The 20,483-nt window shown below is 40.7% G+C and overlaps 3 protein-coding genes and 1 long non-coding RNA gene across 9 annotated transcripts in view; 2 read left to right on the top strand and 2 right to left on the bottom strand.

Annotated features, from left to right (window-relative positions):
- LOC113127212 (peripheral plasma membrane protein CASK-like) overlaps positions 1–10,305 on the bottom strand; it is a 31,930-nt gene extending 21,625 nt beyond the window's left edge. The window contains exons 1-2 of one of the 3 annotated variants that reach the window (XM_026301594.1): positions 9,396–10,305; positions 2,196–2,308 (exon numbers count right to left, since the gene is read on the bottom strand). In XM_026301594.1, the coding sequence (XP_026157379.1) occupies positions 2,196–2,308; positions 9,396–9,454 (172 nt within the window). In that variant the 5' untranslated portion in view covers positions 9,455–10,305. The remainder of the gene's footprint in view (positions 1–2,195; positions 2,309–9,395) is intronic. The other 2 variants (XM_026301595.1, XM_026301596.1) reach the window with 2 other exon arrangements.
- On the top strand, positions 4,061–5,931 carry LOC113127218 (uncharacterized). The gene is made up of 3 exons (XR_003295403.1): positions 4,061–4,550; positions 4,645–4,692; positions 5,563–5,931. It is a non-coding gene; the product is annotated as an uncharacterized LOC113127218 (long non-coding RNA).
- A 1,993-nt stretch (positions 10,306–12,298) lies between the features above and the next one.
- cenpl (centromere protein L) lies at positions 12,299–15,300 on the top strand. The gene is made up of 5 exons (XM_026301598.2): positions 12,299–12,391; positions 13,275–13,449; positions 13,569–13,823; positions 14,292–14,858; positions 14,968–15,300. Exons 1-5 carry the CDS (start codon positions 12,372–12,374, stop codon positions 15,040–15,042), a joined length of 1,092 nt encoding a protein of 363 aa, XP_026157383.1. The 5' UTR covers positions 12,299–12,371; the 3' UTR covers positions 15,043–15,300.
- Positions 15,301–15,358: 58 nt separating this feature from the next.
- Positions 15,359–20,152, bottom strand: LOC113127215 (FUN14 domain-containing protein 1). Of its 4 annotated transcripts, none has more exons than XM_026301599.1 (5): positions 19,754–20,152; positions 18,498–18,663; positions 18,185–18,260; positions 17,573–17,707; positions 15,359–16,936 (listed from the first exon to the last, which is right to left on the bottom strand). In XM_026301599.1, the coding sequence occupies exons 1-5, from the start codon at positions 20,091–20,093 to the stop codon at positions 16,859–16,861; spliced, it is 795 nt and encodes a 264-aa protein (XP_026157384.1). In that variant the 5' UTR covers positions 20,094–20,152; the 3' UTR covers positions 15,359–16,858. The 4 variants fall into 4 exon arrangements, with proteins under 4 accessions (XP_026157384.1, XP_026157385.1, XP_026157386.1 ...); XM_026301600.1 differs by having other exon boundaries at positions 17,579–17,707; XM_026301601.2 differs by having other exon boundaries at positions 16,859–16,936; positions 18,498–18,666; positions 18,947–19,896.
- Between the last annotated feature and the right edge of the window lie 331 nt (positions 20,153–20,483).

Here is a 20,483-nt window from a genome sequence, read left to right as displayed (position 1 = left end):
TGGTGTACTGATTCATTATATTCCATCCATCCATCCATCTTCTATACCCGCTTTTCCTGTTCAGGGTCACGGGGATCCGCTGGAGCCTATCCCAGCTCTCTCTCGGGTGGAAGGCAGGGGTACACCCTGGACAGGTCTCATTATATTCCAATATGTTAATTAACACAATGTACAAAAACATTTAAAATAAAGTTGCTCTGTTGCAGGTTTTGTTCAAATTCAGTATAAAGCTATAAAGCTTTAGTGTTGACCTGACAGTGCTCACTGGATCTGTGTCTAAGTTCATCTTCATTCCTTTCTACAAATCCAGACTCTCTTATTCAGCTTTTGTTCAATTCTCCTAAACTCTTAATTATGCTATTAGTCTGTTGTTTGCCTAACCCCAACGTACACCCGCACACAAATATGTTCATACATTACTACAAATGTTTGTTAATCAGTTGCAGCTGAGCCCAGCCTTCACATTATGCTGATGCAGATTCTTAATAAGCTATGGTATGTAGTCTCAGGAAACCACTCTGCAAACCTGGCTGCACTCCAGGTCTCCACCTTATCTGTGAGTGGCCACTCCTTTGTTTCTTCTCATGTGGTTTTTAAAGATGTGAGAAATGTGGTGGGCGACAAAGATATATTTTTCTAATTACAGATTAGACTTTTACTGTGATTCACAGCTTCAGGTTTTATTTAGATCACAATGATTACTTTATAATTTGACTTTAAATAAAGAACCTATCCTAAAAATGATGCACAGCAATGTTATTTCTATTTTAATCCATGGCCATATACAAGCCGTGGGAAACTTAATTCTTCAAGAAGAAATGAAATATATATACTGTGACCCAAAAAAATGTCAGGATTTGCTGCTTCTCTCGATTTTATATTGGTATATATTTGAAAACTGGTTTTTGGACTGCTGGCAAAAGAAAGCTACTGATCTGAAGACATCTCTGGGCTCTGGAAATTTGTGATGGTCATTTGGTGAAGTAAATTCACAATTTATTATTACCCACACTGTAGACACATTGCTTGTATCTGGAGTACACTTTTGGATTTTTTTGGAAGTTTTCTGGAATTTCTTCTGAATGGCCTACAACATTTTATATACTTTGAACATAAACATTTGTGACAAATGATACCAATTTTTTATTGGTGCTTTTAATTGATTCATTGCATTATAACCACATAAACCCAGTTTGATGAAGCATATAATCAATTATTATTGTAATTCCCTGGATGACCTTCACATGACAATCATAATCATTTATATGAAGACGTCTACATTCTGGACATTGTTGTCATTAGATTTACTTTGGGTCATTGTGGGTAAGATAAATATCACCATGTTTGGCACAACTGACCACAGGATGAAACATGTTAGCACTGGCTCAGGAGACACACTATTCCAAATTTCTAGGCCAAGAGAAATGTTGACAGTGTTTGGTAAGTGTTTATTTGTCAGGACATGACATTTAATTTGAGGGTGATGAAAACATACTAATATCCAAAATGCAACTTTGGAGGACTGTTATGGGAAATACTGGTGTGAACCTCCACTTTTACTGTTTCCCCTCCCATGGGTCACTTCCTTGCCTTGCTGTTATTGGCTGCCAGACTGATTTCTGACTGGGACCTCACAGATGGCACATAGTGAACGCCAACATCGCGCACACACACAGGCACCTATGATTTTTGTCTCCATCTCTATCTTTGTAAGACACACATGCAGGCCTCAGCATGACAAAGCATGAAACCACATGGAGAGACATGGTAACACGCACACTCACCATCACAACTCGTTCAATACACATACAGAACAGTCCACACACAAACGAGCAAACACATGCAGTTCCAACATATTATTCATCTGAGTGCAGCATGTGTGACATTATGCCTCATTTATTTGTGTGTGAGAATGCCATTTTGTGCACATTGGTATTTGCAGATAATTCCCAACATTTGTTTGAACACACAAGGAGAAGTAGGTGGGTCAGTTGGCAAAACAACATAGACAACTGTTCGTCATTTAAAGTTTTCAAAGATTAGGTGTAATTCGCTCCGATTGACAGCAGGCCTGGCAACTATCCTCTCTTGTCCTGATTCTCTTAACCAGCGCCCATCTGGCACCCCATGTGAAGAACAACAAATGCTGGGATTACCATGGTCACAGGTCAAAACAGGTCTGCTATGATCCTCACCTTCTGTGCTGAGGCCAGGGCTGGAGGTGAAGCTGGCCACATCGACAATCTTTACAGCAAACTGCTGGCCCGTGTCCCTGTTGATGCAGCGTCTAACCACGCTGAAGGGACCCCTGAAACACACACACACACACACTGAGTTAGTCACAGAAATCTACAAAAACACAAATTTCTGTTGTGCTTTTCTAAAACACAGAAATAGTTACCAGAAACCGATGTACCGGTACACATAATCACATGCACACCACCACACAAAGCAGAGACAGCGCTGTTTCTGAGAATATAGTGGGTTTACAGTAGGTAGTTAGCTATGGATCGTAGCCTCCATGCTCTTGCCAGTGAGAATTATAGAGCAGTGATGTGCAGTACAGCTGCAAAAGCTAAAATAAAAGCTTTATTATGGAGACCTGAGCTAGGAAGACCTACCCTACTATAAAAAGGAAGCTGATATTAAATTATATATAGGGTTCTGTTTCCTCAGTGAGGCCGACATATGCAAGCCATAAGTCGTGTTTTGTATTAAAGATGAAAAGAGCAGGCCAATAAAAATAATTCAGTACAGTTTCAGCATTTTTCAAAGATGTAAAACATGTAAAACATGTACAATATAAAACTTTCTCAACCAGTGAACTCAGTTCAACACTAATTCATCAGCCCAGTCACAAGCTTAAAACTACCTGCAATTTAGTTGGTTCTTCATTAATTTCCCTTTGTTTGAATAAATTAACTTATACTTTATGTAATGGAGAAACAACAATGGCATGCTTCTCATTAAAGGAATCTATGCCTATCTATGCTGTCACATGGAAACAAAGCTTAAGGCCATATTATAATGCATTTCATTAGTCTCACAGAAGTATATGATAATTATTTCTCATTATCTCAAAGCACCAAGCAGGAGATTAAATCAGAAACAAAGTGGTGGGAACAGACACTGAAAGCTGAGACATTTGCACATTTTCTGTCTCCTGGCCCACTCAGGGCTGCAGACAAACACGCACACACGCACGCACACACGCACGCACACACGCACGCACAGACACACACTATCATGTTACAGCTACTCTACATCTCCCAAGTCTACAATCCTCAGCGGTGGAATGAAAGCTAATGGAGAGACACCCCTACCACCACCCCCTACACACACACAATTTTGCAAACACAAATGGTGGCCAATAACAAGCTTTGCTTTAGCTGATTTAGCAAATGGACCAACAGAAAACCCAACAGTAAAAGCAGTTTAAGCATTTATGAATGTGGCAGACATAGGAGCTGTAGCTAATGTAGTTTCTCACATCTGCTGTAATGATCAACCCATACAAACTGAGGGACGTGTAAAACACAACACCCTGCACTGACCTTTGCCCTGCTGAGATGACTTGCTGTAGCAGCTGTGGTTTCCATCTTAAAAAAGGTGTGGGTTGTTGCTAGAGTGATTCTGACAACCCCCTTCCAACCAAACAACAGTTTCACATGCATTTACCAAGTGAAGAGTTGAAGTGAGGGAAGTTCAAAGCTGCAACTGCATAGATACAAATGATGCAGTAAGGCCATCTTGGCACTGATCTAAAGTATGTCAATAAAACTCATTACAACCATTAAGCACTGGGGTAGGATTGGGTGGACCTGTCAGATTTTAGACATCAACCTCATTTGTAATCTTGGCTGGCAATTCAAAGTAGCTGCATGGAGAATCAATTCACCTTTGGGGCTATTTTCTGATTTAACTCTGTGTTGGATCTGCAAGGGCGCTGCTACAAAATGTCACAAATTAGAAAGCAATTCATCACATCACCTCAAATAAAAAAAAAAATTAGATGACCATTCAACCATTTATAATTATAAATATTATAGAGGCATTAAAAGAGGGCAAGTGTAAGGGACAGGGAGTGTGTGCCTGAGTGTGAGGAAGCAGCAAGGCTGCATGCTGTACTGACATCACCACAGCTGTGCTGAGTGGGCTCATAGAAAACGCCCACACATGGCTCACATCCGACAACGGCAGTCATCATACATGAACCCAAAGTGGCAATCTTTGCAGCCCACTCCTTGGCTCATTTCAACTCTCTGCTCCATGTAAGAAGAAGACTGGATGCTACTGGAGGAACATTTTTAACATCCATGTTGGCCATGGGCCTAATTTCCTTTTAGGTCTCCGTGTATTTTTTTTCCTCCCAAACAGGAATAGGACACATCTGTAGCTGCAGACTCAACATTACCAGTACTGTTCTCCTGAGATCAACCGTCTTTGCTGAAAACAGCTTTTTGTAGCATGGCTGTGGCCAGCATCTAGCACAATTCCCTGTTAGTCCAGCCCAAAAACTGTTGTGCAGCTGGGCACTAATAGGGAGTCAGGTAAATTGCATCTTATTTTGTCTCTGTGCACATTATCATGAGCGACATACAGTGACGAGGCTAAACCAGTAATTTTCTCCACACTGTCATTTAGCCCTTTACCGAGAAAGCATGGCATTTAACAAAACATCTCTACTAAAAGGTGAGACCGAACTTTACAAATGCACAAAAATAATTAGCAGCTCAAAAACGTGGAGGTGATATAGTTTGTGACTGCTTGATGTATAATAATACGGAGTGTTATCATGTATTTTACTGCTGAGATTATAGTTGTGGTAAAGTCTGTCGGTCTCCTGCTTTCTATGAAAACAGCTTTGCTGAGTGTCTGACCAACATGGTAGAGCTAAAGTTAGTCCTAATACAAATTTCTACAAAAATAGGTGGTTGGGAAATTTTTTTAAAAAAGCTCATGGTAAGTGATTCCAGCAGACTACTTTCCAAATAAATTGTGTTTGCCCTACTGCCCAAACTGAGCTCAAATACAAAGCTATTAAATTAACAAGTTCAACAAAGTTCAGTGCAGTTCAACCGTAGCCTGAATGTCTGAGCAACAACAATTCAGAGTGCTTCCTTATGCAAATTAGGGAAACAGTGGGGGATATTAGCATTCAGATTGCAAACTGTAATTCAGAGCTGTTTTACTCTCAGGAGTGTCTAAAGATTTGGTGGGAAAATCCTTTCCTCTACACAAGCCAGAAGAGGACACAGATCTATTTAAAGCACCCTGTAGCATCTGGCCTTGTAGTCTGAGAATTTAACTTTACATATCCATTCACAACAATCGATCTGCTGTGTTTGGGCAGCAGAAAGGTACACACACGGTGAGGAAAGCTCAAACGGAAGGCAAAAAATAAAACATTTCATCCACTTTGTTACACAGTGCCACAACCTGGCACGGACGCCACATTAAACACATTTCACTGTTCAAACTAATCAGACCTTGAAAAGACTAAATTACTTTATAATGATGTCAAAATGTCTCTCTCTCTTGATATATACGGCTACAAACCAGATGGGAAGATGACACATTCAATAATGTGATACTTTACTGATCACAGCAGGAACTCAGTGTCTCACTTCAGGACACTTCAGCTGCGTGGATGTTTGCCAAGCTCGGGGCCTGAGCCCTGGGTTATCCAGATGAACAATTCTCTCCAGCTCCATTTACATAGATGAGGCAACAGAATATGAGAAAGATATCTTCAGTTGCAGCCCAAAATACACCAATTATGGTCTTGCAAATCACTACAGAGATTAAGTAACACCTCCCTGACACAGTTTCAACAAAGAGTAAACTGTAGCTTCAACTATATTTAATGAACAGGTAGGAACAGTCTAAACATCACCAAATATTCTCCGCCATCTGAAAATTAAATTTCACTTTAAATAACACACATAGATCGTAGATCGTGTCATATGTCACACGATGAAGGCTTTATGAAACCAAAAGGAATATTAAAATCCTGAATAACTGTCCTTTATTCATTTTGATAATTAAACCTGCTTGAAGCTACTAAAAACACTGGTGCTCAAACTTTTGTCTTCCTGCAGCAAAGATTTTTTGTGCAATATTTGTATGTTCAAGATTGGATCCACTTAGACCTTAAAAACTGTAAAACAATCAATGAATATTTAAGATTTAAATGCCATCTAAGCAATTTAATTACACAACTCAGAATAAGCCAGAGGACTGATCACTTCATTGGTTTGGAGTGAGCTGCACATCCCAATATCCTCGGCTCTAATGAGCACCCCAGGGCTGAAGTAAAGAACACCGTGACACCGCTAGTGCTTCTCAACAACCCCAGTCCTATTGAAACAAAATCACTACAGACAGAAATGGATTAAATTGCTTCAGTGCTCTGCCAACACTTCAACTGGAGCTGAATCCCAAAAACAGGCCTGTGGTTAGCACATTATGTTCACAACACATTATCATCACATATTTACTATGTGAGCTACAAACAATGAGCCCAGTCTGCACAGCCCACGTATGTTCAATAGCCTGTGTCATCTTTCACTGGCATCACAAACTGACCAGCAATGGCTAGTATGACCACAGGGGAGTTGAATGAACGTTTACATTCATGGGCTGTAAAATCAGACGGAGTCCATGTGTCTCTCTAAAGAAATGATACACACAACATATAGAGCTCTTACTGTTGCCATGCAACTATAAACCCCGGTGAATAAGGGGTCCGACTTGCTAAAAGTGCAAATATGATTTATTGTGCTCCGTCTCTGCTCTGAAACCTCACAAACCTCTTAGTGTTGCAAGCAATACAAAAAGCTAATTTTCCTGTCAGAACGAGAAGACGACAGCAGTGCTGAAACGAGAGGATACGGTGCCTTAAACACAAACTACACTGAATACCTGTGCCATTACTGGTTACATGTTGAAGGCATTATCAGGAAAATAAGTTCAAAGTCCATAACCTCATAACAAAAAACTTTCTCCAAATGTACTTACTGACCATCTCTCAGTAGAAGCAACAATGAACATTAAAGGAGATGATCACTGAACAGTGATGGGGAGCTCTATGCTTCCAGACAGCTCCCTTCTCACAATAATAGACAAAGTCACTCACAATACAACTCTGAAGGAAGGTCAGGCTGGATGAGAGGTCTTATGTACAAGTATGAAATGAGCTGAGGTCAGTGGTCAGCAAGAGACACACAAGCATCAAGATTATCCAATAATATAATACAACTGTTATGTTATATGGCAGGAGATAAAGGACAAAACTAATTATTACAAATTTATTAGGGATTAGTTAATTTCACCCATCTCCATTACAGTACTTTTTGAATTAGCGTATCCCGAACAGACGCTGTTGATAAATCATTCATCTCAGTGCCAGGGTTTAGAAAAACATATCCACAAACAAATTGGTTGGTCAGATATTTCTGCACTGACAGTCAAGTCACAGATTTAGTCAGACAGAATTTAATTTTTGGTGAATGAAAATCAAAGACACACAAGCTGTGAGGGGGATGAATTGAAATTACACTGTCCACCCATTTAACCCTATCAATGGACAAATTATTATCCAGCTTTCAGTCCAATTTCTGTGGCAATAAGTCGAGCTTTCCACGTACATGACAAAGACCTGGCTTCTGTTACAATATGTACTTGGGCTAAAATGCAGGAGCAGAAATACTAGAAAAGATTTCACGCAAAATGGTTTACAACTTATGGGTATAACATGTTTCCATTTCAATTTTTAATTTTATATGACCACTGGTTTCTGCTGTCCACTACCTGCAGTAGTGCTGACATTAAAACATGAGGTTATAAACAAAGTGAGATGGCAGAGTGCTGCAGTCAATGTCTGCTGGCATTATTTATATCCTTAGCCTCAGGGCCATGCCATTCCCAACTGTACTTGCCTCCATTGATCTGCCTCAGCCTCCTTTCCCATCCCGCTTCAGTACTGAGGAAAAACGACCCCCCCCCATCCTGCAACACATCCCGAGATACTAGGGTTCAACACACTGAAACCATTAATCCATCAACTGCATTTTCACAAAAGAACTGTCAGGATAAGAGGGATTTTCTGGGCTTTTCTGTGACATAAATATGGCATCTTGCTTCTTTACTAAAGCTTAACATATTCTCCAGAGTATTGTTCGCTCTTGTGCTTACCTGGCCTGAATTACACTACTTTAAAAAATGCTCAACACGCTCAAGAAGTATTTGCAGGTGGGGGGTCTTATATTCTGGTTATAAGGGCATCCTATACAGATTTTTACCATGCAATTACCATTTTCAGAAAGACATTTCATGACAACTATTGCACAGCTTGGATGTCAAACTCTACTCATCTGCCAACTTAGATGGGTAAAACATTTTTAAATATTGTTGACCCAGACCTGGGGTTTAGCAAAATAAATTAAAATGGGGACACACATTTTATCAATCATTCACAACAGCAGATGGAGTCAGAGAAAGTCTTTCCACTTTTATATATGTACTACTGTGGATGATTTATACTGACAAGCAACTGGAACAAATCATGTCAGTGGTTTTCTTGTATCTGTAACTGGGACTTCAAGGTAGTGGTCTCAGACCAACCATGCCAACAGGAAGTCTCTGGGCTCTTACACATTGTGAATCTTATCCCTAAAACCAACTTAATGGATCCTCAGACCTCCAGTGGGTGATGCCTGCAGGAGGGAGGGGACTGACTGGTAGTCCAGGACTGGGATGGGCTTGCAAATGTTTCCCACCTCACTTACAAGAGTGGGAAAGCCATGTCTGACAACTCAGACACAGGCCACAATGAACCATTTAATCTTATTTTTTAAACATACTGTTTAAACCTCTGTCATTCTCCTGCTTTCTGTGAAAACACCTTTGTTGAGTGTCTGACCAGCAAGCCAGTCTGCCTGTGAATGCATTCAGGTATGGCTACTGTCAAAAGGGAGAATTAGGAACAGGAAAATCTTGTATTCAGATCTGACCATTGTTGATGTGCAGCCAAATGATTCTTAGACATTTCAAACTATGTTTAAAACCAAGACTTGTGGCCTCTCAGATAAAACTTGCAATACACTTCTTCTAAATCTGTAATAAAAGCATTATAGTAGACATAGAGTAAAAAATACACAGTATATCAAATATCATGATACATATTCTTTATACTTACTTTGCTGAATGGAGGTCATGATGTCAAGTAGTCTGGGTGACTGACATTAACAAATAATGTGCTATTTTAACATTGGGGGGGGGGAAACAACACCATCCTGCATGTGTGTGGCTAAATGACAGTATGATGTAAAACACCCTAAAATAACCCAAATCAAACAAACAAGGCAGGTGGACAAAGGAATGACAGTACTTACTTTCCAATCACCTCACACAGCTCGTAGACATCCTCGAACAGCACGTCGTCGTCCGCCATGGTCACACAGGTAAACGAGGATGCTCTCCACAAGATATCCCACCCACACGGCTTATGGAAGAATCAAAGATGAAGTATTTTCCTCCTGAATGTGGTCCCTACTGTGCCAGACAGCACACTCCTGTAAACGTTAAACCCCCCAGCGTCGGTGACAGTGAAACCAATGACCGCTCAAAAGTCCAACTTAGCGGGCTAGCCACGTTAGCTGTGGGTCCAAGGCTGTCAATCCGCGGCCCCACCTTCTCCCAACAAGCTAACTCCAAGTAACCACAGACCAGACCCCCGGGCTAACAGATTTCCTCGCACTATTGCAGAAAACACCCTCTTTACATGCTCGGGTTTGGCTCTTACTCTTGGAGACTGCCAGGTAGAGGTCTCCCTCACGGACACGTCCCGCACCGGCCAGAATCCTCTGTTCACCGCAAGCTAACGGGTCTGTTGAAAATGGTTGGCTAGCTGGGTTAATGTGAGCGACCGGTTGGCTCTTATTGCGGTGTGCACACCCAGTGTATCACAGATGGCTTATCCCACCGAAGACGTTATGTGGCCGGGCTACAATATGCTTCAGCTTCCCGAGCCCAAATGGAAGCTCTTTGTGTTCATGTCGACGACTCCTATGATGCATTCCCCGTCAGGGTAGAGAATATTTAAATTATATCATATTCCAGCACAGGCGAGCCGTCGTCCAGCGTCGCTCCAGTTCATACGCTGGCTCAGATGCTGGCTGGCTTTGACTGGCTGTTCCTCCGACTTCCAGAAATGCCAGGTTACTCCCTCTATCGTCCAGGAAACTGGTCTGACCAGAGCCCAAATGGCCCCGGAGAGCGGACCCTCATTCGTATTTCGGCACCAATCGAGCCAACATGGCGGTCGGTGGGGGTCCGATCTAGGCACAGTTTCCTGACGGTTTCATCCAGTGCATCCCGCGCAAGCGTCGACCATCCAAACCCCATCCCCTTACGTCAGCCTTTTCTTATCGCCATCCTTTTAACATGCAGTTTATTCCTCTTCTCCTCTGACACAGACTCTCCCTCACATATTGACTACAGATCCTACAATGAATAAAAAGAGGGAAAATATAATTTACAGTAACCCCGACATTCCCAGAGCTCATTAGGGAGATTCCTTATCCATAAAGGAGAGCTATATGTCCGTATTATCCCATTGATTTTACAATGTTATCATGACGCGTGGGTATATTGTGACATTACACTGTAATTCTTGGAATTTCTGTGATTATATAGCAAATCTAAAGCCATTTTGTTTACTTCTCATGTCAAAGAGGATCCGTGGTAGAGACGAGCTATAATGCTGGGATCAAGTCTATTTACATTACATTCATTTTTTCTGCAGCTTCAGGAGTTTCTCAGGTGCAGGTGCAAGAAAGCATATGGAATTTCCTCAGGTGTGAGAAGACCTGAGCTGTGTCTGTGATGCCCCCTACAGCTGATAAACGGAACCATATACCTCGCCCTGTTCCATTTTGTAGTCTAAAGCTGCAATACATACACTACAGGTGTAGACAACATGAGAAAAACTGGAAGAAGTCATTGGGGAGCTCTGACGGTAATTTTTAGATCAATGAAGCAAATATGAACAGGAATACAATCACTTTATAATGGGACAATGGTCTTCATCAGTTTTTATCCACTTTATTGGGAATAATGTGTTACATTTATGTATTTATATTTTCTGTATCCAATATGTAGTTATTTTTCAATTAATTTAATAAAGTAAAGGACATAAATGTTTGCATGTTTATTTGGGTATATACATATAGCAATGAAATACAATCATTTTGAATGTTGAGACTAAACAGTAGCAGAGAAACAAGAAAATACTTATCAAAAGCGATGAGTTATTACACAGAAAGGGGGTTCAGTCACGTAGACGGTCATAAACAAAGACATCTGGTGCCACTAGAGTGCGCTGTTCTCTTATGGCACCCTTTGCAATTTCCACGGCGCTGCATCCCTTCTGCGCACACACACACACACACACACACACACACACACACCATCTGCGAGCTTCGCCCATTGGTTAAAGCCCACCAGAAGCTACCCATACTGCGATTGGCTGTTGATGTGGTCATCATGATGCATGCATGGCAGTGTATCTGCTACTGAACTGCCCTCCAGTCAATGCACACGTCTTTGCAAAACATACTCTTGCATGGACATGTATGAATAAGCTTAGACAAATATAGAGTATAGGCAGACGGAAGACCAAAAACAATAAATGGAAGTATGTGGTAAGAAGGAGAGAAAAAAAGAAGAACAGAAAGAAAGTGGAGAGACAGAAAAAAGAGCGCAGTTTCCATGGTAACAGGGAGGGAATGGTTTTGGTGGTTGCATGTGAAACTGGCAGCTAAGTGACACATGCACTCGCTCTCATACACACATATACACTTGTGTTTATCACTTGGGTGGACATTGCATTGACCTACACTCATTCCCTGACACTTTATGTTAATAAAAAAAAATATACCTTTACTCTGAAATGCAACTTCTAGGCTTGTCTTGTGGGAATGTTGTCCCTAAACGAAAGGTGAGTTTCAGACATACATGACTGTGTGCAACAGCACATTTTATGGATGTTCATTCATTTACTTCTTTTTCTTCTAAAGTTAATTGGCATCAGTCCAAATTGTTATGTATACATTTTGAATTTTACCCTAGAACTTTGCTGTGCATGTACAGGATTAGTACAGTCCAGAAAAAGACCTTTTCAGTTTGTGCACAATTTATTAACGCATATTAAATTTTATATTAACTAACACAATATTTGCTTTATTGTGAAAAATATTTGTAAGTCCACTTCCTGTTTGGGTTTCTGTGATTGGCTGATTCCAACCGCGCAGACTCCTGGGAAAGCGCGATGTTCAAATTTGTTTCCGGTTTCGTTCGGTACAATAGACATGGATCGACATCCTAGCGGGTAAAACTCTATTTTTTTCATAGTAAAAAGATTTTAATTCTACATATTATGAGTCTTAGCAACAATAAAAACAGCACAGTTCAGTTAACCATGCATTACGGCTCAACTGGCCTCGAAATGTACTGTTGTTGCCTCCACGAAAAGACCGTCACGTTAACTAACGTAGCTAATGTTACATTTACCTTCGTGAAATGTGCAAACATGGTAGATCGATATACAACATATATTGTGCGCCAGACGTGTATTATGTTAAGTAACACTTAAAAAACGGGTTTTTTCTGAAGTACGGTATCTGAACTGTCCCTAGTTTATTATTTTACTGTGAACGGAACGTGTGTTTCTGTGCGCTTTAAACAGGTAACACAACATTGGCACTGTGATCTTACTGTAGTGTGTAACTAAATCTTTCTTAGCTTTAATTATCCACATTTTGATCAAATGAATAACAAAATTTAGAAAAAAAGTTGTTGTGGAATTTACCCATTCAATGTGAGATATCAGTGTCTGAAATTTCATCAGTAGACCTCCTTATGTTGTCCCCAAGGGCTTCTTCTCAAAAAACATCCCCATGGGCAGACAGAAGCTGCAGTACCTGTTCAGTAAAGGGTTCCTCCACTTTCTTGTTCAAAAGTTGGTTAAACAGCTTGATCTGTCATACTAACATTAATATGGAAGGTTTTACATTGAGTAACATCTTGTCTCTGTCATCTGACATGGGCGCTTCTTGGAAGAAACATGTTTATAAGTAAATTCATCTACAGTCGACCTAGAATGAGCAAGGAAATGAGCATTGTTTGCAGTACATTTTGGCTGCAAGTTCAAGAGCAGTATAATGACTACTTGTATTACTAATTGGAACAGTAATGATTTGTGTGATTGTCAGTGTTCTGAGGACTCCCCACAGCAGTGTTGCAGTTCAGATGAGGGGCAAAAGAAAGAGCTGCCGACAGTCCTACAGCAGTTGTTTAGGTGCTTCTTCACGGCTTGGCTTAAAACCAGTTTTGACAGGACGGAGGCTCAACACCAGCAGAAGAGCACCAAAGTCACACAGTATCACAGTGAGTCAACACAAGCATTGTTGTCCACATATTTAGCCCAACATACATATAGCTACACAATCTTTTCTGAAGGAGACAAATATACAGACTGATTATCTTCTCATCTCTCCTTATCAAAGGAAAAGGTGACTCCAGAGCAGCTGGCCTTACTATTGAAAACAGAGTGGAAGCTGTCATATGTAACTCCTCTGTATCAGTTTAGACACACCCAGCTGAGGAGCTATTGCAGGCAGCTGTCTGCGTTTATTGCTGCAGAAAAGCAGCAAGGCTTGGCTGTGGAGGTGGAGGGGATGCAGAGCGGCTACAGAGTCTCCTTTTCTGCTGTGCAGGGGATGGCAGAGGCAGATGATGACGCTGAGACTGTCACCATACAGGTAAGCGCAAGATTCTGTTGAAGCAGAGGAAACCTTTGAGGCTCACTTTTTCCTTCAGTGGTAGGTCCTGAAAGTGTTTTTCAAAGTTGGATTTTTTAAGCATAGTTTTTAAATGCTCAAGTGAAGGTCTGTTCCATTGGAATCACTCAAAATTAATTTATACACATCATGTAAAATCTGAAAGTAATTTAGTGTTATGAATTGTGGCTAATTTCATCTGTGAACTCATCACATCTTGAGTAAATGTTGGATATAATTGTGATTCAGGCTAACAATACAGTATTCTTCAGTAGCTTCAGTAAAAAATGATGTCAGAAAAGGGGTTGGTGTTAAATCTTCCACTTTCCCTAAAGTAAGGAAATTAAGTCTTAAGATGTATTTGTGTATTTTGTATCAAGCATGTCTTGTGTTCTCTGTGTTAGGTAAAATTGCATTTACTTTTTCTGACAGTCTCTTTTTGCATCACAGATCCATTCAAAGTCTATGTTGGCCAAGCAGGATGAGCCTGAGAAGTTAGTATGGAGTGGCTGGCTAAGCTGCATCAATGGAAACCCTGATTACCTACACTCACTTCCCAACGATTTCACCTGTCTGCCACTCTTTGGTAGCAGTGGGCAAGAGGTTTTCACTTTTTTGGTCCAGTCCTGGTTCCAGAAGACCTTTGACTGCTGTTTTGGCCCTCTGGAAATCAACCATACCAGCTTACAGTGGCTGGCAGCATTATGGACTAACTGCCACACTGAGTCCAGTATCCAGCACCTCAAACTCATTTGGACTCTTCCAGTTGAGCCACAGCTTCAAATCACCTATACAGTTAACCCCCAAGATGCCTGGTCTCTTTGGAGCAGTGTGAGAAAGGATCCAGAGGAGGAGAATGAGGGAGAGGAAGAAAGTATTGATTTTGAAGAGGTTGTAAGGTTCATCCAGGGACTGAAGAACCACTTCTACAAACACTTCAGGCTTGACTTGTCAGCAGGAACCCTTAAACAGGTCTCTACAGCACTGGGTTCAGCCAAGTACAGTGGCAGAATCAAGGTACCATCTGACAGAACCAGCTATGGTTCCTTTATAACAGATATTTCAGTCTTTTCAACACACACAGAAAGATTGGTGTTGTATTAATACTTGTTTCCTATTGTTTCAGATCTCCAACAGCAGATATATGATCACCACCCTTACTCTACTGACAGAGGCAGCTCTTCTCAAAATGCCCATCTGACGAATAAAGACTTTAAACCAACAGGAAATGCAATAATGCATTAGCAGAACTCATAAAAAATAGTTACTGTCTGGAAACACTGGACATGTAGCTTTATTCTTGTTTTTCTTTTTCTCAGCACATAAACAGCAATTAACACAGGTTATCCTGCAGTATCTTTTGTATGGAGGAAGAAATCCTTATGCCCCTTGTTTACCTTGTGTACTTTGCTGGAAATATGCTTAGGCTCCAATCCTTCTTGTAAATAAAATGTATATAATCAAATGTTAGTTTTTTTTTTCTTTTTTCAATAAAAGCAAAAATTGATACAGTTTGGTGATTTATCATTTCGGGATGGGTTTAATTTAGTTTTTCTTAAAATAGTAGTCAGGTGCTCATATGAACAGTGATCAGTTTTGCCTTGCTGTAGTCACCGGTCCTGTTCATGCAGCTTAAATTGTTTTAGCTCCCATTCTACCATCCAAAAATATATAAATACATATATTTACAAAAAGACAATCATTGTGAAGCAAAATGAGTTCTTACACATACTAGTCTACTTATTTTAAAATTCTTAAACCATGTTTAATTACGATGACGTCAAACATATTTCTTTTTTAACTTAGCGATACTCAACATTAGGCAACTGTACTTCAAATATAACACTGAACAAAGTCAACAGCTCAAATAAAGTTATCAAAATAAAGAAAATACCAGTTGGAGACATAAGCTCAGAAAAACATTACTGTACATTGCACTGGTAGAAAAAGGCAAATAAAATAAGTAACTTGTGATCAACTTAACTAGACTCTTATTTGAGAATGTTCTATCTAGATAATTAGCATAACACACAACTTGGCAGCATTGTTATGTTATCGCTACAGTGACACTACTAAATGCACAATGACAATAGCGAGGGCGTAGAAGTCAACAGTCGCTGCTCCGTTGTACTCTTTAATGACAGGACTGGTGTCTCTTTTGGTGTGCATCTTGTGATGGTGGCAATTAGCGTACAGCAGACGCTTATCCTGTCATTAAAGGGCACTGCTAATCTGAGTATTATGGGAATAAAGGATCTATACTTAAGACTCCTTATAATCAGTTTGAAGTAGAGCATATTCACATAAGTTAGTGATTTATGCTCATGATATGTGTTGTATATCAATACAATCTCCTGCTCACTTTGTTTAAAGCCCCCAGCCAGTGTGACAAACTTTAAAAACTGATTTGGGTTTACTTCCATGCTAAAATGGCACATAAACTTTCCAAATTTCACAGCTACATAAAAATACCTCTAAGAACTATACTGGGGGATGGTGAGAACTTCCCACTCTGCTGTCTTCCATGCTGTTATATAATATTTACTCGTGTGGGTATTTGTAGCTTTGAAAAAGTTGGCTCTGTACTTACAATAGTACACACATGCCAACAATCTGAAATCACCATCCACCATGCACATACACAAGAGGATGGACTATCAACTTTGGAAAAACAAAGAGGTATCTGTGCTAGTTTGTGGCAGCTTGACATGGTTAGCAGTCTGGTAAAGATCCATCATGAGCCCCATAAGACTTTCCACAGTACAATTCTCTACTGAACCCATACACACAGAATTCAGCAGGTGCACTCAATCCTCTCTACAAGAAATAGTTAATAGCACTGTCACCACAGATCATGCTCTAATGTTCAAAAGAAACACTCCCTGTTCAGTTCATTAAAATATAAATCAGTGCACACATGGGGTTCTGGTGGAAAGCAAGGGACATGGAAAGGAAAGTGACATTTGTAGTAATGATGAATTTCACAGTAAGTGGAGACATTAGTGTTTGCAGCAGCTTTAGGAGGCCAAACCCAGAAAGAAGCCACCAACGAACCCACTGGACAGGACAATGTTCCTCTTTATAAAGTCTGTGGCCTGAGTGAGAGGGGAGAGAATAGACAGTGAATAAGTTGACAAAATAGTTGGGAAAAAAAAAAACTACACAGACTGGCAATCTCTCCAGAGTGCAACCTGCCTTTTGCCAAGTATTACCTGGGATTAGCTCCAGACCCCCACAACCCTTGACATGCCAGGAAAAGCGGTAAATAATGGATGGATGGCTGTATTCTACTATCAATAGGTTTTAACTAACAGTGTTAGACTGACATATATATGAATATTTACGAATGTGGAAACACAAAACAACTGTACTGGTACCAAAATACAGCTAATATCTTTCTTAGGCCTGCCATGCAATAGGTATTGGGCAACTATATTTGTGCCAAAATGTACCTAATATCTCTCTAGGGCCTGCCATGCAATAGGTAGTAGATGTAGTTTATCTAACTGTCCACTAGAGGGCAACATTGGCTTGTGGATAAAGAACAAAATGCTCTCCACCAAAACCAAGACAACAAAGAAAAAATAATTCATTTAGTTCTAAATAAGTATACTTGGTGTGGGGTGAGGAGTGTTTTTCTGGTTAATAAACACAAAGGTCTGATGTAGTTTTAGCAATATTCAAGCAGAAACCAAACGCATGAAGGAAAGAGCAAGCTTTATTACTGGTACCTTTACCTCCTCAATAAATGTATTTATTTCAGGGGCTGCTTTGTTTGCCTTCTTCTTCAGGTGCTTTTTTGCTTTGTTCATGTCCTTCTCTACCTTCTTCCAGTCCACTTGCACGTAGCCACTGTGATTGGCAATCTGTAGCAAAGAGTCATATTTATAACAGTTTCTGCATAGATAAATTGATTATATTTAATAATGCATTGTTTTGTACTGCAATGTTTTATCTCAGATTTCGACTTTGAAGCACAAATCTCTTTTTGAAAACAGCTAGTATAACATGTCTCACTCTTCTGGACTGATTCTTGTCTGGTCTGGTCTTTTTATGTGCTACTTTGCATCAGCCTGCGGGTAAAGTTAATTGATCATCTCTGTTGTAATCTACTTGCAAAATAGTTGCAAGATCATTTTTAAGAGAAAATATTACACTAATAGTATTGCAACACCCAATAAGCATCCAGATGGCATACACCAAACAGAGCCAGCTGACACACAATGCCTGTCTTTCTGCTGTAGAGAATCAGCCTGTGGAGCATCATACTGTCCAGCTGGCATCTTCAGTTGTCAATGAAGTTGGCAATTTGGGAATCCTTCAAACTTAAGGATCACCTTTACCTGTAAAAGGAGGAATCCTCCACCAACAGCAGTAGCAGTTATTTTCCCCACTCTCTGGAAGAGGTAACCAGCACACCTGGTTATATCACAAAAACAAATGCAAGCATCAGACAGTATAGACAATTGCTGAAAGGTGATACTTTACATTATAATCATTTAATTACACACCATAGTCATGCTTTGCTTTAGCATTGGCAGGACTTTCATATTACTGTGTTCTTTCTAAGACATTAATAAACCTAGTCATGTTGCCTTAATATTTGTCAGTGCTTTCAGATAAAACCCATGAGCAAAATGGATCCTCACGCCTCACCATCCAGTCACCCCTCCCATCATGAGCTGGGTGGCCACAGAATACTTTTCAGCAATGGGCCCCGAGTTGTTCCCAAACACCCTACTCCACCACTGGTGCCTCCGGGCATACTCGGTCAGGTCCACCACCTCATAAACCTCATCTTCACTCTCTGGGTCGTCCTGACCTGCTATATGACAGTAACATTTCAGTCTATTCAATTCCTGCCTGTGCCCTATAATTGGTAAAATACTGACAGGCTCTGACGGCTGCACTTCATTCAATGTAAATAATTTTAAAAGCTAATATTAGCTGCCTAACTTAGCGTCAAATGGCAACCAATCAAATACCGTGCACATATACGATTTGCTTTTCGGACTCTTAGAAGCTTCGACGTCAAGACAATGTTTTATTTTCCCACTTTAATAATGCTAATAACGCTAATATTTGCAACAATTAAAATCACTAACCTTCTCCCCGACCCACCGTCGCCATTTTGGTAGTTATGTCGTTATGTCACCAGGATGTTGACAACGCTAAGCCACGCCTACGTGATGACGCTGTGCCACGTCAGTTAAATGATTTGATGTCGCTTGATTGGACTGAGCCATTTACTTTAACTTTATTACTAAAATGCTGCAACTTTTTTCGCATGAGGAAGCTGTCACACAAATATGATGGGCCTTTGGAAAGTGCAAATTATGTGAAAGCCCCCGAAAGCATTGCAGCCGTCGTTTAACCACCCAGTAGAAGAAAACGCCTAAAAACACCTATGTGTCAATACATATTACTAAATGCAAGATATTTTTGTGGAACTTAATGCATTTCTTAAGGAAACAAACCTATTTTACTACGAACATGGGTGACAGACATGTTCAGACAATACATATTTCTGAATATGCTTCCAGAATAATCGTGGTATGAAAGATTAGTGGTTTTCAGGGAAAAATGTGGATATTTAGGATAAAAGAATGATAAAGCAGGGAAGTCATATGGTAGGATGCGGGAACTCCTATTGGCTAAAGAGGGAGGAGAGGGCGTGGCTAGAGCGGCGCGTGGGTTCGCTTGGGTGACACAATTATAACAACTTTATCTTCGCGGCCGAAACGCGTTTTATTGTGAAATACTCACATCTTGGATATTCTACTTAGTTACTTGCATTCAAAGAGCGACACGATATCACTTTGTGATGAAAAATGTGACGTTTGAAGATCTACCCGGAGAGCGCTTCTGTCCCCCCCGAAAGGATTTACTATATCGAATCGCATCTTTTCAACCTGGGAAAAAGTTTTTGAGCATTTTGTTTTCTTCAGTTTTTCTTCTTTGATCCGGTGGAGCAAGCCGTTTGTCCCCGCGTCGCGATTTTCCATGCAATCGTGCGGAGTGTCTCTCGCCGTTGCTGCCTGCACTGCTGCTCGGAGTCTCGGCTCGGCTTCTTCTAGTGGTGATGAGGGAAAGAAAATGGCGGCGGGAAAAGCGAGTGAAACAGAGGAGGACTTTCCGACACTGACAGCCCAGGAGAGGGACAGTTTGGTCGGGATCGACAGGTCGGAATAGTATCCCCATGCACTTATACACACGCACAGTATAAAAATAAACTGCTTTCTTTTCTTGCATGTCGAAAATGTGTCCGCGCCGCTCTGCAAGTGATACTAAGCCGCCTATGTTGTCTTCTTGCTTGCAGCTCACTGTTTGGATTTCAGAAGCTTCATGAAGATGGCGCCAGAACGAAGGCCCTGTTAATGAAGGTAGCAAATCTAACAGGATGTAATTTACAGTCAAGCAACTCCCTGGATTGTAGGACTTACTTTAGCGTCCTAACTATCGTGCACGGCACGGAATTTGCTCTCATAGTAGCAATACAGTCTGAATGCAAGTGGCCCAGTCGCTAAACAGACCAAGGCCAGCTAGCCGCAGCCCCTCTTTTAGCCAGCTAGCTTGCTAGTTAGCTCCTCTCATCCGATGAACAGCGACCCTGCACCTGCACCAGCCAAGTCGCCGTGGCTC

The sequence above is a fragment of the Mastacembelus armatus genome, chromosome 2, assembly GCF_900324485.2.
Source record: "Mastacembelus armatus chromosome 2, fMasArm1.2, whole genome shotgun sequence".
Classification (NCBI taxonomy): Eukaryota; Metazoa; Chordata; class Actinopteri; order Synbranchiformes; family Mastacembelidae; genus Mastacembelus; species Mastacembelus armatus.
This window is presented reverse-complemented; position numbering and strand designations above follow the sequence as displayed.